Source organism: Alosa sapidissima, chromosome 7 (assembly GCF_018492685.1).
Source record: "Alosa sapidissima isolate fAloSap1 chromosome 7, fAloSap1.pri, whole genome shotgun sequence".
In the NCBI taxonomy this organism is placed as follows: domain Eukaryota; kingdom Metazoa; phylum Chordata; class Actinopteri; order Clupeiformes; family Clupeidae; genus Alosa; species Alosa sapidissima.
In genome coordinates, this window is record NC_055963.1 from 31,928,303 (window position 1) to 31,952,428 (window position 24,126).

General features: G+C 44.1%; 4 protein-coding genes across 6 annotated transcripts in view; 2 read left to right on the forward strand and 2 right to left on the reverse strand.

Annotated features, from left to right (window-relative positions):
- Nucleotides 1-168: 168 nt before the first annotated feature.
- On the reverse strand, nt 169-9,858 carry LOC121714308 (choline/ethanolaminephosphotransferase 1-like). 2 transcript variants are annotated; one of them, XM_042099614.1, is made up of 9 exons: nt 9,740-9,858; nt 7,428-7,882; nt 6,190-6,337; nt 5,831-5,972; nt 5,434-5,518; nt 4,434-4,565; nt 4,135-4,293; nt 3,195-3,320; nt 169-2,920 (listed from the first exon to the last, which is right to left on the reverse strand). In XM_042099614.1, the coding sequence occupies exons 2-9, from the start codon at nt 7,785-7,787 to the stop codon at nt 2,798-2,800; spliced, it is 1,275 nt and encodes a 424-aa protein (XP_041955548.1). In that variant the 5' UTR covers nt 7,788-7,882; nt 9,740-9,858; the 3' UTR covers nt 169-2,797. The 2 variants fall into 2 exon arrangements, with proteins under 2 accessions (XP_041955548.1, XP_041955547.1); XM_042099613.1 differs by lacking the exon at nt 9,740-9,858 and adding an exon at nt 8,507-8,767.
- Nucleotides 9,254-20,050, forward strand: stk38a (serine/threonine kinase 38a). 2 transcript variants are annotated; one of them, XM_042099611.1, is made up of 14 exons: nt 9,254-9,327; nt 11,404-11,545; nt 11,802-11,853; nt 12,109-12,231; nt 12,368-12,451; nt 12,779-12,902; nt 13,395-13,549; nt 14,029-14,137; nt 14,472-14,533; nt 14,937-15,054; nt 15,276-15,399; nt 15,831-15,926; nt 16,058-16,152; nt 16,362-20,050. In XM_042099611.1, the coding sequence occupies exons 2-14, from the start codon at nt 11,415-11,417 to the stop codon at nt 16,493-16,495; spliced, it is 1,407 nt and encodes a 468-aa protein (XP_041955545.1). In that variant the 5' UTR covers nt 9,254-9,327; nt 11,404-11,414; the 3' UTR covers nt 16,496-20,050. The 2 variants fall into 2 exon arrangements, with proteins under 2 accessions (XP_041955545.1, XP_041955546.1); XM_042099612.1 differs by lacking the exon at nt 9,254-9,327 and having other exon boundaries at nt 10,187-11,545; nt 14,029-14,131.
- Nucleotides 20,051-20,737: 687 nt separating this feature from the next.
- On the reverse strand, nt 20,738-22,157 carry tmem81 (transmembrane protein 81). Its single transcript, XM_042099615.1, has one exon. The coding sequence runs from the start codon at nt 21,750-21,752 to the stop codon at nt 20,784-20,786; it is 969 nt and encodes a 322-aa protein (XP_041955549.1). The 5' UTR covers nt 21,753-22,157; the 3' UTR covers nt 20,738-20,783.
- Nucleotides 22,158-23,114: 957 nt separating this feature from the next.
- prex1 (phosphatidylinositol-3,4,5-trisphosphate-dependent Rac exchange factor 1) overlaps nt 23,115-24,126 on the forward strand; it is a 64,831-nt gene continuing 63,819 nt past the window's right edge. The window contains exon 1 of the mRNA XM_042099354.1: nt 23,115-23,878. Within this exon, the coding sequence (XP_041955288.1) occupies nt 23,735-23,878 (144 nt within the window). The 5' untranslated portion in view covers nt 23,115-23,734. The remainder of the gene's footprint in view (nt 23,879-24,126) is intronic.

Here is a 24,126-nt window from a genome sequence, read left to right on the forward strand (position 1 = left end):
GTGTGTGTGTGATGGAGAGCCTATCCCCCTGCACTTGTGACTTGGTCAGCTGACTCTCATTCAGCGTGATTTTACTTTTGGATCTCTCTCTCTCTCACACACACACACACACGGCTAAATGTTACATTCAAAGAATTAGGGCAACACACTGAAACGTTGACGAAATAGTCTGTTAGCATAAATATAGCAAAGTTTATTTCACATTGGCATTTCATTTTAAAAAGATATTTTCACAGAAACTCAATAATGCAACATTAAAAACACTTTCCTATCTAAATTAACCTTTTAGAAATCAGATACAAGCGCAATCAAAGACAGAGAATGTGGTCAATCAGTAGAGGGTGGTAAAAACATTAATGTGTGTGTGTGTGTGTGTTCGCTAAGCAATTTAACCCTAATTTGTTTGAGCATCTGATTTCCACAACACTAGACAAAATCCCTTTAAAATGAAGAGCCAAGAAATTTCCCCTGTGGTTGACTACACCAAATAAGCCAATAACCGAGAACTTACTTCCCTTTAATATCACACTGAGTGCTGCTGGGTGACTACTGGCAAGAATACATTGTAACTGGTCATCGAATCCTACACAACATTTGGATCTGTAATAAAGACTCAGGGGGGTTAACTGAGGTAAAACAACACAGCCGTGTGGTCCGACCAAAGACACTCTCGGTCTTGGAGAACTTCAGACCTGTGACTGAAGGGAAACATTCCTACAGCTGTAACAAAGCCCTGTGGGACATCTTGACAAGTCCCACAAGAACACATAAGAACCGCTTACAAAAAGGTGAAGTAGGATACTAAGGTGGGATCCTCTGGAGTGTGAGGTGAAAAGTAGTGAGGCGTGCGGTGAGGAGTAACACTATGAGTGAGAAGCTTTCACACTCAACGTGAGGAGTATTGGAAGGAGTGTGAATCGTTGACATTATGAGTACCTATCAGGAACCGAGCACATCCAAACTTTAACAGTATTAAAACCAAACCTCAACAAAATGGAAAGAGGGGAAAAAAAGCAATTGCAACAGAAACAGGTAAGAAATTAGAGGTAGAGGAAGCGTGTTTGCATGTAGAGGAGCAATGGTTCTAGGGAGCGTGTATACCTATGCCTTTAGAGTGTGTGTGTGTGTGTGTGTGTGTCAACAAACTCACTCACGCATGATCTATTAAGCCAAACCTGCATACAAATTCTCCTGGAAGACTCATCGTAAGACTCTTAGCGTGCAGCTTGAAAAAAACACAGGCGCACCGCCATTCAGGAGAGCTATGGGTTACAGAGCAACAGCTCAAAGGCACAACAGAAAAACGCAACTCAATTAAAAGCCGACAACTAATCATGAGTGAGTAAACAGTTCTTTCCTCCATTTGTTTTTGGTGGGCTAAACAATAGCATGTGTAATTCCTACAGAAGGGAATTAGTTCATTATGCCCAGTGCCCCCTAAGGACACAATAAGCCTTGCAAGTCTGTGTGCGATTGCTTTTGTTTGTGTTTACGACCAACATGTAACGGTGGAATGTAAAATGTGCAGTGCATGCGTGTGTTTGTGCGCGTGTGTGTGTGTATGTATGTGTATGTATGTGTTTTATATATATAAAAACTAATAATGTGAGCAAAGGAATGATCAGAAGTTAAGTGTGTGTGTGCAGTGGAATGCAAAGAGGAGTGTGTCTAAGTGTGTGTGTGTGTGTGCGGGAGTGGGGGGTAATGTGAGCATTTGTCACTTAATATGGAGTTAATAGAGACAGCAGCTTCAAGAACACTTTCCCTTGTCCAACACACCATATAAAATCCTATAAACATACACCCTTACACCAATACCATGGGATTTTACCTTTTACGTAGATACTATTTGTGAAAATAAAAGAATTACAATACATGGATCTTTTTAAGTAGGTAAGACATTCTTATGGTGAAATTAAACTGGACTTCACAGTGACAGAATCTTAAAATGTCCTTTTGCTTGGCGTTCTTGGCAGCTCCATAGAAGCCTTTCCCTCATAATTCCCTGACCACAGACACAGAGATCAACGAAACACATTCATTTCAGTCCATGGGCTCCTTTTGTCTGGTATTCAAATAGCAGCACATGTAACAACGAAACACTGCTTAAAAAAACATTGTGGGTGGTGTGTGGATGATATCGGCTGCTCTTGCTTCATCGCCAATTAAACTGGCTGCTTTTTTGTCTCCCTCTGCAGGCCACAGGGTGAATTGCTCTTCACTGTGACCTGGGAGGAAATCCTGTAGCTACAGCTGACTAAGCACCAGCGGCTTGGCCATCAGCAGGAGATGGCTTGGCCATCAGCAGGAGAGCACATAACATGGTGGAGAAGCCATCATGGCTACATTTAGAAGAGTGACTGTAAAAGAGAACTACAATAATAATAATACGCTTAGAATGGTGGTTGACCGTTTAGCATAAATTAAGTATAGTTAGTTGGGGGTGGTAGTCGTGACAACTGTGGGGACTAGAGGTAAGCATGTTGTCATGACAACTATGAAGCTACAGTCGACATCGCATCGCCATAGTGGCCACAGTTCCACTACAGACATGACCCAGTCTGGACACTGTTAAATGTGTTCCATGATCTTATAACCATCTACGAGATTTGAGTTGTCCCAAAACAAAGAAAAAAGGGTCACAGCCAATCCCTGCTGCTGGTGGGCGGAGTTGAGTTGAGTGACTAAGGATAACCTCGGGCACGCCTTGTGTGCCTCTTGAGTTTGGAATTTGATTGGCTGCTCATACGTTCCTTGAAAGACGAGGGCCAGAAGGGGGCGGGACCGTGAGCGCCGGCTAGTGGTGGTTCTGCTGGCCACTGCGAGTAGTCGTGATGCGAAAGACGCAGATGTTCAGGTGGGTGGCGATCTGGTTGCAGACACTGACACAGTACCGCACCAGATCCACAGCTGACAGGAGCTTCATCAAGCAAGAGACAGATGGACAGAGAGGGAGGTAGAGATAGAGAGAGAGAAGGGAGAGAGAGAGAGAGAGAGAGAGGGAGAAGGGAGGGAGAAAAAGAGGAAAAATAAAAGGGACATTGTGCGATTAATGATTAATCTAAACAGTGTTAGAGCAAAGTCTTTTTTTAACCGCACATTTGAGCATAGCTGTGAGTTTGTACAGCTGTGAAGAGCACGTGGACCATGTTGTGAGAGCGCCTCAGTGAGCGCTCAGCTGCATCTGCACTTACTATGGTGATCCACAGCATGACGTACTGGTCCACCACACTAGTCACACACTGGTTGAGGCACAGCAGCACGGGGCCTAGGAAGGCCAGGTCATACAGCCGCATCTCACTCTTGGTCATGTGGGCAACCTGGACGAAAAAACACATCAAGGTTAGGGCGAGCCCGGGTGTGCGTGTTGGTGTTTGTGAGTGAGTGAATGGCTGTCTCAAACTGCATACTTCCGTCCTTACACTGCTAGTGTGCACTGAGCACTTACTTCCGTAGTGCCCACTTTTTGATGGTCCTAATAAGCACACTTATGTTAAAACATTTACCGGAAGTGGCACCCGTTTAGTGGGAGTAGTGTCCATTGTTCTACACTGAACTTTTTGACCATTATTAGGTTGTAGTTTTTGTGTTATCTGCACTATATACTAAAACTAAGTATTTAAAGTGTGCAAGTCGGCGGTTTGAGACACAGCCAGTGACAGAGTGAGTGAGTAAAAGATCATTAGTATCACATTAGCCCTGTATTTTAAAACATCAAAAGGCAAAAAAGCTGTTTGAATGTGGAAGGTGAAAGCAGACTTGGCTGCGTAGAGGCTAGGCTGTAGCCTAGGCTATAATCAAAGTGCAGTTGAAACAGCAGTATTTCCTTACTGAATGTAGTCATTATTCAGACCTCAGGTGTGTATTTATGACAAAGGCCATAAACACCGTACTCTTTTTTTGTAGGTTTTAATTTGTTTTCTGTTTCTTTCTTCAGCATCCTTTCCTGCTATTGTATACTTAGGTTTTTGTTCATTCATTTCATGTTTTCTTCATTGAATATTATTATTATTTACATCCTTATTTACATTATAACCACTATTTATTTATTTTACTATTGCTTTGCCAATACTGTACTGTACTGTACTGAACTGAATTGAATTGAGAGAGAGAGAGAGAGAGTGGGACACTCACCACTAATTTGTTGGTGATCTTGGCAGACACAAAGCCAAAGGCCAGAATGAACAGACAGGGGTGCTTCTGAAAGAGCTGTCCAGAGGACTTGTAGTAGATGAGGGACGCCAGTGTGATCACTGTTCCTATGTGGAAGCCTGGAGACAACACACTGGTTCCCTGCAGGGTGAAGAACAAATGAGCTAAACTGACAACAGCACAGCTATCTTTCAAAGCAACAGGTGCAGCTCTACATTAGCAGTGGATTTTCTCTTTTCCTTATGAACCTTGGAGAAATCTGAGTTTGTAGGTATACTCACTGCGATTGTGGAGCCATTCTTGCCCACACCCCCTCCAAAAATAACCCGAAAGTAGTTGGTACAGGAGAAGATGGCCCCCAGAACTGTAAGTATGGCAGGGATTATCTTAATGGGCATCTGAACTACCGGGAGCTGAAAGAGAAGCAAGGAAGATTATTTACATCAATCTACATTCACTCGAAAATCTGACAAAGTTATATTATAAATGTTGTAAATTAACCATATATATAGTTTTGTTTTCAACTATAAACTTGTAAACTTTTGTTGTGCACTGAGCTTATAGCAGTATGTCAATTCTATCCTTCAACCATCACACAGAAACTGCAAGGACCAGGAGGACAAATGTGAACAGAAATAACTACAGCAAAAAAACATGCATTAGATTAAACAGAGAAAAAAAGAGAGTCACACCATAACATTTTAAGTACATTAGATTTCCTGTGTATTCCTCAGAGCACAAACATTAATCAATAACTTAATTCATGGTTTAAGGCAAACTGAGAGAGGAATGTATCAAATACTTGACTGAATTACTGTGCGACTGATAATAACACAGATGAAAGTCTGGAGTCTGAATGTTTGCTCACTTCAACTACTTCCTTCACTTATTAACTCTGTTAGATTATGGTTATTCATTCTTCCTCGTTTCAGTTTACAGACAATTCTGTGGCTGATTTTGGCTCTTTGTCTGTGCATCAGGTAAGCCAACATTTTTCAGTATTGTGTATAAGGCCTAGAAATACCTTTCTAATCATGGTTATGTTACATGGCTATGTTTATTTGACAAAGATTACTGACATACTTCACTTTATGATTATTAAATGTACAGATTTAAATTAAGCAAGTTCATTCTGTTCATGTAGATAGCACTGAATTAGCAAATTATTTTGCTTCCTTGATCTGCAGTAGGCACCCATAATCCACTTTAATACATTATAGATAATCCCATTTAATCCCATTAAAATGATCAGAATCAGCAGCCAAGTTCTTGAAGCATTACCGGAGACTGCCAGAAAGCGGTTCCTCCCACGGCGCCAAGCAGATACATGACTATTATGAAGATCTGAACTTCAGTCACATCAATACTGAGAGGCAAAGACAGAGAGCAGACTAATGAATCAACAAGGCATGATCAATGTGGAGATTCACACAAAACACCAACCCTTCTGATATTAAAATCTCTTGGGACAAATGTCAGATTTATTCCTATAGCTTTGTCTTTGGGCTGAACTACTGACACGACAGCATGACGGGCATGATTGTACACGACATAGAAAGATTGTGCAGTGCAAACTGCCAGGGAGGAATCTGTGGGAGGGTGTGTTCTGTAGAGGAGTTCCGTGATAAAAACGAGCACACGGACGCAGGGGGAGATGCAGAGCCGTCAGTGCACTTACATGCCAAAGCGCAGTGTGCCGGAGACGTAGGTCTGCCAGTGGGCGCAGTAAAACATGAACATGCCCGCGAAACAGCAGAAGAACATCCACCCGGGATGGGTGCCTAGCTGCACGGCAATGCACGTGCCCAACACCACAAACACTAGGAGGGAGAGAGACAGTGGCATAAAGAACAAGAGAGGAGGAGAGACAGTGGAAAGAGTTTAAGCTTATTTTACAGTAATGACAGATGTCTTGGGAATGAGGAAGTGTATGATAACCCAGAGCCAAGACAATAGCACTTTAAGCACAGTCAGACATTTTCCCAAGTGCAGCCAAGCACTGCAGAACCCCCAGGAGGACAAAGAGGACACAATCACCGGTGGAGAGCGAGTCACAGCCGTGGTCGAAAAGCTCCCCCAGTGGCGTGCTGCTGTTGGTGCGCCTCGCCTGCTTCCCGTCGATGGCGTCCAGAGACTGGTAAATGAAGAGACCCACAGCACAGGCAAAGTACACCCACGTGGGAGCCTGAGGGACAACAACAACAACAACAACAACAACAACAAGGAGGTTTGTTTTTATGCACTGTGAAAGCCGTCCCATTTTCCCCCCCATTGGGCTCAGAGAGTAGTTTAGGCAGCATCATCATCTGGTTCAAATAAGACCTTTTCTTGTACTTCCTGTTCCTGTTAGCATTGAGTAAATGTCGCTCATGAGGAGAGAGAGAGACAGGGGTTTCACTACTATAGGGGAATGCTATCTTAAGACAGCATACACGTAAGCTTTTTCTCGTCACACAGAAAGTGCTTTGCCTGTGTGATTGGAGCAAAGCTGATTGGCTGATTTTCAAACTCACACACATCGCAAGTTAGCGACAAATCTCTGAAGGCATTAGCACCTTCAGATACCACAGGCTGAAGGTAAAAGTTGCAGAGATTGTGAAGATGGAACAGATAAACCAGGGACAGATAGAAGGGGAAGGGTCAGATAGAGCAGGGACAGAACGATAGGGGCAAACATAGGAGTTCTAGAAGCAGCTTTCTCTAGGATGGGGTGGGGTGGGGTAGAAACAGAAAAGGAAGGATCTGAATGGGCCGTGGGCAGGTTGCATGCAATATTCATCAGGAGTGCCAGACTTTTCAAGGTTTCATTGTAGATTACATGTTGACATTGAGGGATACCTAAAGAAGGAGCGCATGATCACACACACACACACACCTTATGCACTTCACTAAATGACCTTAGACAAACATGAGCCCATCAAAAAGGCTTACATCTATAAGTTTTATACTAAATAATCCCATCCTTTACACCGAGAGTTTCAGCCAATAAAACCCTCCACTGATCATATTGCACATCATTATAAATCAATTTTATCGAAAGGATCACCACAACTATTCTGAATTCATAGCCATGTTGTCTTCTCTCTTCCCTCTGCTGAGCAAAGCCAACACCATGGTTCTGTTTTAAGATAGTTGGGAGCATCTAGACAAACTAACTGTTAGGCAAATGACAACCTTATCTCTGTCCATGACAACGAGGTATAACCCAAGCAAGAAACCTTTTGCATTACGGTGATACTGATGCTGACTTGTGTCGCAGGTTCTTGTCAACATACCTGCTCAGAGGCAGTGGGGCAGTAGTAGACCAGTACCAAGGTGGTAAGGATGTTGGTGGCAAGGCCCACAATGGTGATGAGGTTGGGGGCGATCCATGTGGGCACACGGGCCACCAGGCCCTCCCAGTATGGCTGCATGCTGGGCTCCAACAGGGAGTGGCCTGCGCTGCTGTAGCGGTGCCCCTCCAAGCGCTTCAGCTGTTGACGCGAGAGGTGCCCAGCTGGCAGGTCCAACATTCGGTTCAGCACAGACACCCCAGCCGGGGCACCGGAGCCCGAGTCACTGCTGGAGCCTCCGTCAGAGTCTGTGGGGGCCTCAGCCCTGCCCCGGCGGGTGCGCTTACCGGCACTGCCACTCATTTTGAAGGGTTATGAGCAGCTTGATGATGTGACGTACACTGTTGCTACAGATGCCTCCACCTTGCCCTGATAGTGACCACTGAAGGAGCACTCCACTGATTATGGGGTGGAGGTGAGGAGAGACGGAGAGAAAGAGAGATGGTTTGTGAAAAGGGAACACTTGACAATGGAAACACACAAACGTGATCATATTTGCAGGCAATCAACAACGTCGGCTGCATATCTTAGGAGAGGCTTACAATACAATATTGTCTGCTGTAAGAAGGACAATAGGGGCCTGTGTCGTGTAATGGCACAACACACCGGCCCGGCTGAAATAATCACTGCTGCTAGCCGAGCATTTTGAGAAGACCTGATCTACTAAAACACACGGCTTCTATTTCTCGTCGCTCTGAACAATGAATAACGCAAAGGTGTCTACGAGTTATCTGACCAACTAGCTAGATGCATTAAATTTCGAGAAAGTGGCGAAGGGTGAAGAAGCTTCTAAGCTCACTAACGTTTCTCTAACTTAGTTCGCGTCATCTTCCTCTGCAGTTTCCAGCTATGAACTTACTCGCATAAAACAATCTTAACCCATACGAACTTAACGAAAAAAGACAAATGTTTGCATTATGACAGAGAAATTACCTCAGGTTCAAGGTATGTGTTGCTAGCTAGAGCAATCTGATCGCTTAGCAATCTCTGTCACTGTTGCTAGCAGTAGGACATTATTTTACCTTTCCGATTCCTCCGACACGTCAGGCAACCTCGGAGTGTTTCACAAAATAGATAACCTACATGAACACGAAGGAGATATATGTTAAGAGTCGACGCGTCGCTTCGGTCGCACACAGATGGCCCAGAGCACCCTCAACAGCCCAGGGCAGAACGTAATTCATGACACGGAGGCAGGCAGGCAGGCAGGGAGGAATGCTGCATGGGCAGGTCTGTTGATGTGTTATGCCCTCACAGGAAGTGTGTTAATCGTTTAAGGAGAGACGATTGCTGCCCTCTAGTGACCAGCACTTGTAATCAGTAGCATTTATCCTTATTTGGGAAAATGGAAAGACTACTGTCTACCCTTCCTTTCTTTTATCTTTCTCCCTTTGCATACCTTTTCAGATGTGCCAAGTCATTTTAAGTAATTTGTTCTCCATGTGTAATGTAACCCCCCCACACACACACAAGTGAGTTGCAAGGGGAAACAAAATGTACCAATTCCAATTGTACATTAATTGAATCATGCAATCATGATTCAAACAAAGTAGGCCTACAGCAGGCAGCACATGGCCATGCATGCCTATGTCAAAAGTCAAGGCAAAGAAAAGCATATTTTGATTAAGAATTCAGAATTAAGACAGCTGGACATTTGTTAGGTCGTATATATATTTAGAAAATGTTACGTAAGTTTTCAAAACCGACACAGTACTTGAACGAAAATGTTAACTTCGTACTTGCAACCTGGCGTATGCGAATGGTATGACCCAGGAAGTAATCTTGTCATTAACCGGGCATTTTACGTCACTATGTACTGAAACGATTGAGGTCGAGTCCAGAGGTAAGCAAACAAAAAGTAATCTCCTCATATTTACGTGTTGAACAACTTTGTTCTCATACATATTTCTTTTAATGTGCTTGAGTTATAAAGAAGTAGATAGTAATGTATTTTGTGTTGATAACATGTTGACTATGAACTTATCAACTGGCAACTCACTTGGCCAAATTTGGCTAGCAATGTAGTTTCAGAAGTAACGATAGCGAACGAGCTAGCTAGCTAGCGATAGCTAGGTTAGTTTCGGATACCAAGCAAGTCGGAAGCTAACATTGTCACCTATCCTAGGTTGTTTCTTAATAAAGGAAGTAGCTTTACGAACGTTAAGTGCTTTAGAATGTCAGGAATTAAACTGGGCCTAGGAGATATGCGAACTTTCAGAAAGAACTGTATTGTAAACTTTAAAATAAACACTTACTCAGAGTTCATTTTAGTTAGTGCGATGACGGCTGGGGGTTTAAGTAGCTACCATTAGCAATGGAATTGACCAAGTAGCTAACTGGCTAAATCTGATAGCTTTCTAGTTAGCCAGCTGCACTAGACCATAGCTAGAGGCTTGTTATGAAGTAAGCTTAGTGTCTGTATTGTTTCAACAAGTTGTTGTGACTACATTGTTGTTGGTGATGTGTGTAAGATTAATCAGAGAAGAGTCGATAAGTATAATTCGATGATTGTTCAGTGGTCAGGCAGAAAGTGATACTTGACGTGGTTAAACATTTGACAAGGTGACAAGCAACGTTAGATCAGCAGCTAGCATACCATTGCCAACCAACTAACGATACATAGGGGTACATGTTTAACCAGTGTGTTTGGTTGGAAACTGCAGCAGAGCTGCACATTCTTAAAGCTGAAGCACGGTAACCCTCTCTTTGGAATCCAGTTTGCCCCCTACTGCTCTTATGTCTAGTATAAACGTAAATCGGTTGAAATGGAAGTTGACACTTTTATTAGTACCGTGCACAGCTCCCATCACAGGCATGAGTAAATCAAGGTTAATCCGTAAAATAATCCCTCCTAACGCAAAATATAGCAACCGCAGTCTGTTGTTGCTCGCCTGGTTCATGAAATCGCGTTTCAGCAGAGTCGTGGAACTGGTTGTTGACATTGTTATGAAATTGTTGTCATGCTTAACTTACTTCCAATGTTTTATCTCCTGTACTGTACTTCCTCACCTCTATTTCGGTTTCATGTAGCATGGTTATTTGTGATGTATAGCCTACACTTAAATAAGTGTTCTCCATACATTGATTATAGTACTGTTTGACAAAGATTACAGTAACGTCTGGCAGGGAAACGCCAGTGACTTGTGGAATTACATTTATGCTTAGAATGGTTTACTTGAGTAACTCTGTCTTTATGTATTGCCTTTGGTGTTTTTGTCACTGTGTCATACGATCGATTGAGAGTCAAGCAGGTTGATCTCCAATTTAAGGCCTGTGAAACCTGCATCCTAGTATTGCATAATTCACCTAGGCTATATGAAAAAAGGCCACTTGATGTGATGATATATGGGACAACATTTTGAGCAATGTTGCTGGGCAACCACATAACCAGTGGTCTTCCATGTGGTCTGATTGGATGATAATGACAATTTGCCTGCTGAAGTTCTGCAGAACTGTTTTTGTCAATATTAATGGGAAACATGCCTGAACAACAATACTCAATAACATTGCTCAAAAAGTTGCCTTGTGTATCAGCTTTAGTGATACAAAAGAGTATTATGTTTTAGGCTATTCTTTTTCTTGTTTGTCAAGCAATTATATTATGCTTAGCACCTTATCATGGTCCATGCATCATGTGGTCAGACCTTTGTAATCACTTCACATGCTCTTTACATTTTTACATTTCTGTGAGTGAGTTTTATGTATGTGAGATATATATGTGTGTTTGTTGTGTTATGGTTGTATAAGCTACTAGATGCCTAAAATTTCTATCTATCTATCTATCTATCTATCTATCTATCTATACTACACACACACTCTCACCATCCATACTTTTAAGACATAGCATACAGTTGACAGTGATCTCCCCCACCCCCCTTTACAGCCTGTTCATGAGCCCTCTCTGGTCTCCCTTCCATAGTGACCATAACCATGGCAATGACGGGCCAGTCGTCCTTCACCACCATGAGTAATCATACCAAGGAGCGCGTCACCATGGCAAAGGTGACGCTGGAGAACTTCTATAGCAATCTGATCGCCCAACACGAGGAGCGGGAGATGAGGTGAGCGCTGCACTGCAGGCAGCTGGTGTTAAATGTATTCTCTCACCACCCCTGGGTGTGAGATGTGGCGCAGGTACACAAACACTGGACAGACACACGCCACATCATATTTTGAATAGGTAGTACTGGCAGCAGGACTAGAATGGGATGTAGGATCTTTGCTTGGCCAGTTATAAGAGTCCTCACATATCATTTGTGGCTAAATAATTGATTACTATGATCAGTTGCATGAAAACTACTCAATTGTCTCATTTAGGCAACAAAAGCTTGAGAAGGTCATGGATCAGGAAGGACTGATTGATGAAGAGGTGAGTTATTTGGATGTTAAGTCTAAGCCCTGAAAAGCTATCTCTTGTCATGTACACACTCATACCGTTACTTTCCCATGTTGAACTTGTAGCAGCATGTGTGTGATGTTGTTTTCTCTTGTCATCTATCACCTACTCTCTCCAACTCCACTGTGTAATGTCGTGTGTAGCAGGATGTGAGGAGGAATCTCTGTACAGACCTGTGAAAATTAATTTCCTTCAAGGTGACAGTAAACTAACTAACTTCCTGTGCAGAAGCGAATCCGGCGTTCCCAGCATGCCCGCAAAGAGACAGAGTTCCTTCGGCTCAAAAGGACACGCCTCGGACTTGAAGACTTTGAGTCACTGAAAGTAATTGGCCGGGGAGCCTTTGGTGAGGTGAGATCTTCAGGTGTTTTCAGTCTGCCACATGACGCTCTTCCTACTGTATATTTATAATAAAACATTACATTTACATTTTTACATTTACATAATTGTTTTCAAATACTTTATGTACTTCTTTCCACCTCAATAGGTGCGTCTGGTTCAGAAGAAAGACACAGGGCATGTCTATGCCATGAAGATCCTTCGCAAGGCAGACATGTTGGAGAAGGAACAGGTAAGGGCCAAACTCTACACCCTTACAAACCCCAAATCTCATTCACACATGCAGGGCCTAGCGGACACTCTAGATTGGAATGCCACTTAGGAGATCGTGCACACCCAGTAGTCATGAGAATTGTATAAAAATAATAACGCCTTATTTATAGAGCACTTTTCAAACTCAGGATGCAGCTCAGAGTGCAGTGACAGTCCTTTTTAAAAAACAAAGAACAAACAAACTAAATACAAACAAGCAAACAAAATGATCATGCCAAAGAAAACGGTGAATAACAGACCAACACCCACATACTAATTTTGTGTGTGTTTGTGTGGGGTCATGCAGGTGGGACACATCCGAGCAGAGAGGGATATCCTGGTGGAGGCAGACAGCCAGTGGGTGGTGAAGATGTTCTATAGCTTCCAGGATAAGATGAACCTCTACCTCATCATGGAGTTCTTACCAGGAGGTACAGTATATTTATATTATTTATGCATTGATTTATGCATATGTTTTGATATAAAGTAGGGATCAAGAAACCTTTTTAGCTGGGAGAGCCATAAATGCCAAACTATGTTTTGATTTTTTTTTATAGACTCATAGGTAGTTTGATGCGTCTACTTTTAATGTTAGGCCTACCGTTTTGCTGTTATTCTGTATAAGGTAGAAATTATGACACTATTTAAAAAAAAAAATACTCCTATGATCTATATCCATCCAAAAACAGCAAGACTTTACTTGTGTAATGTGTCACCTTCAGCATACTTCAATATTACGCTGATTTGAGAAATGCTTAAGGTCTAAGGTGAGAGAAAACTACCTCCATATGTGTCCCATGCATGGAGATGGAATTGTCTAACTGTAGGCTGCATTCCACTGGAGCTTTTCCCATGGTTTTTATACTCCTGATGTAAAGTGTGTTTGTGTGTGTGTGTGTGTGTGTGTGTGTGTGTGTGTGTAGGAGACATGATGACCCTGCTGATGAAGAAGGACACCCTCAGTGAGGAGGCCACTCAGTTCTACATAGGGGAGACGGTGCTGGCCATTGACTCCATCCACCAGCTGGGTTTCATCCATAGAGACATCAAACCAGACAACCTGCTGCTCGACTCCAGAGTAAGTGAACGTCCTATGCACTCTAAAACACCGCACTCTCCCTCTTTTTGTACGATGGGTGTGTTTTCCAAAAGTTGCAATACTCAAAAATGATAAATATGGTCGCACTTCAGAATATGGTCGCACTTCAGCCATCAGTGTCTGACTTCTTTATGCGCTTCCTGGTTGTAGGGATGTCCCTTTAATTCCATTAAAAGTGTATTTACATATAAATTCTTAAGAAACTAAAATTGTATTAGATTTCATTCTCCAGATGTTATGCATCTCTGTTTCACACATGATCTATAGACCTTCACATATGTTATTCATTTTCATGTAATGCTGGACAACCTCTAAGCAACATGTTTTTAATGTTCAAATCATGCATTTTACTGTTTACCGGAGCATAGTCAACTCCCTCAGTGGATATCAACCCATGTAGAGTTACAGTGGCGTTCTGCAACTTAAGACGGTTAATAAGTTCTGTTTGTGTGATGCAGGGCCACGTCAAGCTGTCGGACTTTGGGCTGTGCACTGGTCTGAAAAAAGCTCACCGCACAGAATTCTACAGAAACCTCAGTCATAGCCTCCCTAGTGACTTCAGTAAGTGTGCGTACACACACTTTCTTACAACGCATTCTGTTTTGGGATCAAAAGTGTGTTGTTTGTGGTGAAAGTGAGAGATCGTGTGTGCAATATAGGTGAGCCCCAATGACCTCTGAGTGGAGACGTTGCGGGTGAAGTTGGGAAAGAGTGAAGCTTGCTGCTACTAGGGGTTTGTTAACAGCAGTGGCTTTTTGGGGATGTTGTGAATTGGATGGGTTCAGGGCTTACACGTGTGTGCAATGGTCACTGACGTGTGTGTGTGTGTGTGTGTGTGTGTGTGTGTGTGTGTGTGTGTGTGTGTGTGTGTGTGTGTGTGCACACGCTTCTCTCCTGGTAGCTTTCCAGAACATGAACTCCAAGCGGAAAGCCGAGACGTGGAAACGAAATCGGAGACAGCTGGTGAGACTTCTTCCAGCATCCAGCACAGGCACACATATGGATAGAACACACCCACACCGGCCTCCTAAACACATGCTAGACAGAGGTCGTCTTTTTAAACACAATCAGCCATGTTTGGACATGGTGATCTCTGTGCTTTGAAGTCTGAAATGGAAAGATGAACCTGACAGGTCCCATGTGGAGTGTGGACACACTTGTCTCTACTTTGCTGAGACAAACTCAGCCAGTGATACTCTCTAACCTGTCAGGTTAAAGATTAGCTTGTCATCAGGACTAGAGGACGACTGAAAAATGACTAGTCTGTTGTTCAGTAATCCATCTCTGGATACATTGTTTTTTTTTTTTATTATTATTATTTCTCTCCCTGTCATGTCTCTTCCTTGATGTACGGCTGTTGTTATAGGCCTTTTCTACTGTGGGGACCCCTGACTATATTGCCCCAGAGGTGTTCATGCAGAATGGCTACAACAAGCTGTGTGACTGGTGGAGTCTTGGGGTGATCATGTACGAGATGCTGATTGGTGAGTTAAAGCACTCTATTGTACGGTATGTGTTGATGGCTGGTCTGTTAGGGTCTTGTTTAGGCTTTGTTTCGGTTTTTCAGTTTTAGACCATGTTTAGAGGATATGTTTTGATGAATGCAAGGAACTGGTCAGACTCCAGGCCATTCATGCTTGTGGACAGTCATTTACAGTGTCTTGTGTGTTATTAGACATGCTAATTTGTGTGTGTGTGTGTGTAGGCTACCCTCCCTTCTGCTCTGAGACTCCTCAGGAGACTTACAGAAAGGTGATGAACTGGCGGGAGACGCTTGTATTCCCACCAGAGGTGCCCATCTCGGAGAAGGCTAAAGACCTCATCCTCAGGTATTGTGCTCTCATTCTCTCCACTCCCCATCTGCTCGAACACGAGCCATTTGCACTGTGAAGCATCCTGAAAACCTCACCCAACAGCCTCAATACTTTTATTGACCAGGGCCACAGCCAAGATCTTTCAAATAGCAAGGTCAAAAGATGCCGTGCTCTCCTTTTGAGAAGTCAGATTGTATCTGCAAGTGCAACTATGTGTCATGTTGCTGGCTGTGTTAATGCAGGGATGTTTTGGCTGGGATATGTCTTGTCAGCTGTATGTTCACCTAATAAATAAAACAAACCTGAAGAAAAAATAAAACAGGGCCATGGTGACCTCAGTCCTCGGTTGTAGATACGAGAATGGTTACGTCATTACATTTGCATGTGAAATGTCCACTTTTGTTGCTGAATATGAACTTAGTCTCTCTCTCTGTTTTCTGGTGTAGGTTCTGCTGTGAACCAGAAATCCGCATCGGCACCACTGGAGTGGAGGAGATCAAGACCAATGCTTTCTTTGAAGGAGTGGACTACGACCACATCAGGTACCACACACACACACTCTCTCTCACACACACACACACACACACACACACACACACACACACTAGCCTCATACTGCTGTCACTTTGAGAGGTGCTGTGATCAGGACTGATGCTTGGAACTGTGTCCTTAGGGAAAGACCTGCTGCCATTCCTATTGAGATCAAGAGCATTGATGACACCTCCAACTTCGATGAGTTCCCTGAGTCGGATATCCTTCAACCAACAGGTACTTAATACTGTTTCTAATAATGATTTATCTGTTGCCATTGCTTTATTAAGACGATTTATACCATTGCTTCATTTTTGTTTGGGCTAGTCGGTCAAGAGAGTATATGGTTATATTGAGGAGCTTGTAGGCAGTCGTGTTGGTTGGTGTTGGATGCATGTTGCCTGGTATGAAATGACCCGACACGATTTTTGTTTTGTTTCTTGTAGTGGTGACCACCAACCACAGCGAGGCGGACCTGAAGAATAAGGACTGGGTCTTCATCAACTACACATACAAGCGCTTCGAGGGCCTGACGGCTCGAGGGGCCATTCCCTCCTACATGAAGAGCAGCAAGAGATAGCCCTCCTCACTCCTCAAGTCCCCTCACTCTGCAGAGGACTCTTTCCTGAGGACTGTTCGCTGCAGTCTTCTGGGTTTTGACTCTTTCCTCTACGCGTTCCTTGTCCTCCTCCTTTTTAAGGGATTTTTAAACGTTTTAATCTTGCTTTTTAAAAAACAAAACAAACAAACAAAAAAAACAGACTCACTCGAAAGGTCGCATCCTTTGCCGGCTAGGCCTCTGCTTCCATAGGAAGGGAAACGGGAAGGTTATCTGTTATGGTCTCTCTTCCTTCTTTCCCTTCCTCTGATCCACTTGATTGTCAGGACTTCTGGTGGCCTGCCTCTCCCACTCCTGCTCTGGCGGGATGACCCTGATGTCCGAAGCTCACTCACGCAGAGGTGCTCTCCTCCTGCCGTCTCAGGGCTTCCACCTGCCTCTAGCACCTCCCTCCCTCCCTCCCCTATACCTCTATCCCTCCATTCCTTCTCTCCCCTCTCTACTTTACCTCTATTCCTCCTCTCCCCTCTCCACTTTACCTCTATCCCTCCTCTCTTCTTTCTGTCTACGCTGCCCTTCTCCATCTCCATATCTTAACTCTTTCTCCTCACGTTCCTTTCACACCTTGTGCGAGTGTTCGGGCTGTTGTAGTGTCACGTGTGCCTCACTCTCACTAAGGGCTACTCTCTCCGTCTCTCTCTCCCTCTCTCTCTCCCTCTCTCTCTCTCCCTCCCTCTCTCTCTCTCTCTCTCTCTCTCTCTCTCTGTCTCTATATCTCTCTCTCCCTATCTCTATCTTTCTTTATTCCTTGTTAAACAAAACAAATGTCTAGACACTGGAGCCTTTCTGAATGAGCTGGACCTATGTAACTCCCTAAAGGAGGATGAGCTGGACGTGAGCTTCTCTTGACCTTTTCAGCTTTGAATAGCAGCAGACGGGTGTAAGGGCGGTGTGAGAGCCGCACCCTAACCACGCCCCACTCACATTCAACCAAAGACCTGGAGGACAGAGACAGTTTCAGGACCAGCAGCTGACTGTCTGTCTTTCTGTCTCTCTCTCTTTCTCTGTTTTTCTGTCTGTCAGTCTCTACATCACTCCTTTGTCATTCCTGTGTCTGAGTGCCGTCTCTTTTTAGCGGGTTTTTCCTCAGACTCTGCAGCATTCCACAACCTGTGGCACGCGTGTGCACATAGTCGTGCTTTGACACAACTCCATATGTAACCTCAACTTAACCCATTTCACAGGGAACACTGGCTGTCAACACTTGAGACTTTTCCCATCTGCTCTTGCCACTCCTGCAAGTCAAGTACATTTGTCAAAGTACTTTAGATGTGTCCAAGGGCGCCCTCTTCAGGCCTCTGTGAATGCAGCCATTAAGTGCATGGAATGGCCATGTAGTTGTGACTGAGTACTGTGATTCTCGAAACTGCTTTACTCATTTTGTCGAGGCTTTCTGAAACTTTTTGAAAGTTGTAAAAACCCAGTGACTTATAACTGGAAGCTGTTGGAAATGAATAATGTTTTGAGGTCAGACAAGCATACACAAAGTTTGACATCTAGATGTGGGTCTTTCTGTCCAGAATGCAGACACAATTTCTGTACCGCAAACTATGTATGTATTATTTAAGTGCAACTTAATTCTCAACTGCAAACACTGGTTAAGAGTCGCTAATTATGTACAGGAAAAGAGGTAGGGCTTGTGGTTTGAGACGTGCTCATTTGAATGTAGATGACCAGACACTGGAGTCCTATGGACTTTTGTCTCCTGTCCTGTCTTATATGGAGATGATCTGCTGTCTGTCTGATCTGGGATTTGACCTTTGACTCTAGATCACTTCAGCTCTCAGTACCGTTCCTCTTCTCTCCAGCGCAATAAGTCTCTTGTCTGTATTGAATGCTATGATTGCTAGGTAGTTAGAGTAGCATAGATAAGCATATCACAATAACCCTGAGATGCTGTTTGTTTGAGGAGAGGACGCCTTGAGTCTAGATCTGCCGTGAGTTTGTCCTTCGATGCTGTTATGTTCCGGAATGTAAAATCAGGACCAATCGGCGGGTCGTGTGTGCAGAGCAGAGCATGTGGCGGGGTTTTTTGTGTTTTGTGTGTAAATATGTGCACAGGAGCATGTGTTGTGATCTGTTTGAAAAAAACAAACAGGGAGTGTGTGTGTGTGTGTGTGTGATGTATGAGCTGCGCAGCTCTTAGGGGCGGGGCTTCTGCAGGTTAGGATTCCGCCACTGATGCATGCTGGGTAGAGGCTGATTTGTAAAGCAAATCACTTCTGGGGAAAGTTTTTAAAAAATTGTTTTCTTTTTTTTTTTTTTTAATTATGCTGCTTGAGTAGATTTTTTTTTTTGCGTGATTGTTTGCGAGTGCCGAAGCTCGTATGCATTAGCTGTTAATATTGATGAGGATTTTGGGGATTTAAGTTGGGACACTGTTAATCAGAACCCTCCACACACCGAGTGTCATCAGACTTTCCGCTGACTCACAGAAGGGACACAGACACCGTCAACCAGCCAGCACTGTGCAGAGTTACTCATTTTAAACCGTACATACTCACTCAGCTGGGATAACACTGTGCCACGTTTACTCATACTGGGCTTCCCTGACACTGCTGCCTTATTACCTTTTGTTAACTTGCTCAACACTGTGCTGACTTAAACTCCCTGATTCTGTACAGCATTAAACACCACCATCACCTGCATTAAAAACTGTAAACCACCAGCGCTGGAATGAACCTGGAGTGATCCAACCAGCCCAGCATTAGACACACTCAAATCACCAGCACTGCATTAAGGTCTGCGCTCTCAGCACAGCACGAAGCATGTTGCACAACCAGACGTTCTGCTGTATTCAGCTTTGTATAGTGGGGTCCCTCACGGCAGTGGGCAGTGTGGGTTTGCTCTGGTGAGTGCTGGCTTGTTACACAGCTGTTTTGTGTCGCTCCTCCTAGTGTATAGGAGGCGTTTATCAACTGTGGGTCTGAACCTGAACGCCCAGTGGTCTTTCATTGGTGCCCAGGATTTCTCAGGATGCAGGAGGTCTGTGTGTTATGCACTGTGTTACTGGTGTTTTGGTGAAATGGTCGTGTAATACAGCCTGCCGGTAAGTCCACTCAGAATGGACTGATGCTGGTAGGCTGGATGCGAGTGAAATGACTTGCCTGTTTGGAGGTGGGGGAAAGTTATTTGCCCAACTGGGTGTTTGTGTGTGGTGATGGGTCACTGAATGGCTAATACTCAAATTATGCACTTTTTTCAGGTAGAGAGTAGAGTTATTGGTGATGTATAAAAAAAAAAAAAATTGCCTTTTTCTGCCCTTTTTCTTCATTGATTGCTGGTAAAGGTGTAGTTATAAACCAGTTAATGTACAGCGGTGAGACAATGAGCATGTATGTAGAAAGCTGCTTAGGCTGTTGGAGGCTTTTGCAATTGTTACTGGATGTGTAATGTTGCTTTTGGGTTCTTGCCCTTCCTTGTTTGAGCACCTTTCTGTGGATGGTTAACAGTTTGTTTTTGTGTGTGCTGCTGACCAGTTAAAAGCAATAAAGCACCTCATGACATGAAACCCAACCAAACTTGTCCTGTCCTTGCTGTTCTTCGTCCATTCGATTGTATACATTTTAAAAAGTCTCAGCGATGGGTCGGTGAGTGATGTTATAGTTACCTACTTGTGGGTAGCTGTGGTGCAAGTGGCAGCACCGTACCACCTTTGGGTCTCAGTGCCGATGGACACCCAGATTCAGTTCCGACCTATCGACATAAAGCTACTTTAAAAGCTACTTCTGTATGAGTTGTTGTTCATGTAAATCATATCCTTGAATGAAGTCTAATTTCAATATCTTTGACTAAATTGAGTTTTAAAGCAAAAAATGTATTGTGATCCAGGAACCACGACTGACTTTGGAAGCAATCTCAGTGAAATTACATCATTGAATGCAGTAAGTGACCACTCGCAATGCCTTCACAGACCACCGGGAGGCGTCTGAATACTGATTTCAAACCCCTACTTTAAAGTACTGTATGATGTAATGGCAATCCATATGTAGCAGTCACATGTTCTATATTAAAAGGAAGAAATGCTGAGCAAGGTGCAAGGTAAGCAACTCAACAGCACTTCAGTTTGATGTATAAGAAGTGAGAACGCTGATGTCTCATGATGGCGGCTGCAGGTCCATGGAAAAAAGGCTTGAAAAGGGGGAAATCGCAAATACTCATCCATCAGTTCTGGAGCAAGGCAAAGAGAATCGGTTGTATTACTGTATTTGGATTTATTTGGATTTAATTGTTTGTTTGTTTGACACATCTACAGTAGAGTTTGATTTTCTGTGTCTGTGATGACCATAGTTTGGGAGAGTCCATTGCGTGTTAGATAGTCCCATATAACTGAAAGTGGCCCTGGACCGATCTGCTCTTCAAAATCTTTGCAGGTGATATGTCCGTGCTGGCGGCCGCTCTGCTTTGTGGGTCTGGTCATGGGGCCTGCTGGCCCATTCCTGTAGGTCTCCCAGAGGAACAGCAACAGGAGGAGCACCGCCACGGCTGCGGTGACTGTGAGGCTGATCATGAGCGGGTTCTTCACACCGCTGCTGGACAGCACCGACGTCTGGCTACCGTTGGTCGAGACTGAGACCTCGTCCCATTTCTCCAGAGCACTGGTGAAGTCCAGGCGGAGCAGCTCTGGTGGCATGACCTTGAGGCCATAGTAGGTGCGCTTCAGGCGGCGGTGGGTTTTGTCAAGCACATCGCAGCAGTATGTGCCTGCGTGTTGCTCCTGCAGTGGGTCCAGCTTGAGCTGCGACAACTGGGGCACTGCTAGACGCGAGAATAGCGAGCTGTCTGTAGTGATTATGCCGCGAGCAAACCGCCAGGACACAATGAAGGCGAAACGGCCCATGGCTCCCATCACCTCTCCCAGGCAGTCCAGCTCGACGCGCCCCCCTGCTGGGACGGTAAGTGTCTTCATGCCGCACTGCCAGGTGTCCAGGCACTTCACCTGGCGCTGATAACACTGCCCCCCGCCACTCACTGGGCACAGCTCCTGAACACGGATGCCCAGTCCGCAGGTGGTGCTGCAGGGGGAGCTGTGTTTGACAGTCATTGAGCTAAGGGACTCCAGCTCCTCCAAGTCCCCTCTGTTTGGAGACGCGCCACAGAGATGACCACAGAGGAGTCCTGTCCACAGTGCCAACTTCCACATGTTCAATTCTGTGTCTAGACTTCTGATACAACGACCAAGGGTGGTTGTACAGAGTGTAGAGCTAAACCATGTCATGATACTTCACCACAGGTGGCCCAAAACATGAAAGGGGTGAAACTGAAATTCCATTGAGGCTACATTGTTGCATCACAGCATTCCAGGGTTACTTCCAGAGTTACAAGTTTAAACTCCAGCTGTTAGAGATGGGGTCCATTTAATAGGCCTATTTTTTCTGGAATACAAATTAAGCTTAGCTCCACAGAGTATGCTACCTGCTGAGTCCCCCTGATAGACCCAAAAACCGTCTATCCTTGTGCACACAGTGGTTACGTCTTCAAAACACTAGTGGGCGTCGTTGAGCTTTTACAAGGCCACAGATGTATCCTACCACGTCTTCCCAATAAATAGTTAAATTATTAGTGCACACTGCATAACAAACAGTATTCACACAAACAGTATTTCGTACCCGTTGCCTCCTCTCTTCATACAAATTTGATTACGTTTTCGCACTCTATTAACTGATGTTATTGCCAAACAAAACAAAAAGCTGGCCGCCAAGGGTCGTGGAAGGGGAGTTCATCCACTGTCCAAGCATCCTCCATGAGTAGCCTAAGCCTCGCCTCAGCTGCTGAAGAGGGTGCTCCACTAGAGGCGGCATGGCCTGAGCAGGCGTGGTACACTATCGTCTACTGCGATGAGCTGAACGGATGTCATGCTATCTGATGCTTCACAAGCCTGTCAGGTGCGATATCTGTGATGCGTGCGCGAACACCCAGTCTGACTTGAAAGTCACAATTTAACTGGCAGATGCTATTAAAGTAATACAGACACATTGTCCCATTACATGCAAAGTTATCTAGAAGTGAATCATGTCATTGTTGTGAAATGTTAAGCAAAACCAATAAGGGTGGGTTGAGGCCGTTCAGTGGTGTTATCGTTTTCTGCCAACTGTGTGTGCTCAACCTGAGTAAACAGGATGTGATCGATCATAAGAAAGCACCATGCCCGCTGCTCCTCTCTGTTTGAGCACAACCAAAGACGAGAAACAGTGCAGGAAACCTTTGCCCCATTTTGTTAAACCACCAAAGCAGCACCATTCTCAGCTTATCGTGCTTTCCGTACGCCTTCAAGCGCCGTGGTTTAACAGCACACCAACCAACCGCATGGTATCTCATGGTACCTGTGTTGCCCATGTCCAACTCACCAACCGTTGCCTTCCTGTTTATGTAGACCTTTCTGCAGAACAGAAAAATGACATGGATATTAATTGCGCATAAGTGGAAATTGCATAACCAGAGAATAAAGAAAAGAGCATTTTTTGCAACAGAACAGTTTTTGCAGTAAAAAGGTCTTATCTTGTATTCGTGAATGCGTGAGATGTAGGCTAATTGTTTACACAAAAGTGAAAACATCAAAACAGTCGTCTGATTTGGCGGAGACAGAAACCAACTGTTCCCTCATAATTTGTTACGCAAATTGATGAGGAGCGTAACTTGCAGACGGTCCCTGCTGTGTGGCACCGCTGTTTTCGCCTAATGCACGCTTCAGTTCTGTGTTGCCTGCAGCGCGTGAGCACACAAGTTTTTGACCGCCTGTTAATCACTACGGAACTCGCTGTATAGATTACATCACCGGGAGAACTTACGAACCACTTATATATTTTACATTCTTATGACTGCCTCGCCAGACGGAGATTCGGGGCATTGGAGATAAGATTTTCACCTTAGAACAACTTTATCTAAAGACAGTTCTTTCTAAGGAAACTCTTCAGAATTAACGGTGGACATAGGAGGTTGATGAATGGACTTTTGTGCAAAGAGGTTGACAGAGTGGTCGTCGTAATTGTTGTACACGGTGTGATGCTCTTGAAAAATTGATTCCACGTTTGGTAGACCACAGTTTATACTAAACGCTTCCCTTTAGGACATCACCAGTCAACGATGCGTAGCCAGCTCCTGGCGAGATGGATTAGTTAGTCGGCGTGGTTCTCTCAAAGTTTTATGCGTTGGATATCCTCATCACTGTATTAGGATTAGTTTCTGAGAGATAACAGAAAAATGGAGGAAGAGGACAGCCCGCAAGAAAACGGGATTCAGAATCCCAGGGACTCAGACCGCCAACTAAGGTTGCGACTTTGTGTTCTAAATGAGATTTTGAACACCGAGAGGGATTACGTGCGCACACTTGTTTTCCTCCAGTCGGTAAGTTTCATATAATAGCCCTTTGTATTTCATCACATCACACATTAGTTAAAAGGCAGCTTCCCAAAATGTTATCTCTTACACGAAACAATGTTTCCAATTGGAGTAGACTATGAAGTTGCTTTAGGATACTGAAAGGTTTTGACAAGAGGGCAACCGAAATTGTCTTGCAGGGTATGACCTCTTCCAATTTTAGGTAGGCTACTCTCTCATTACAATGCCAAATTGTGGTACTGAAACTGAACTGA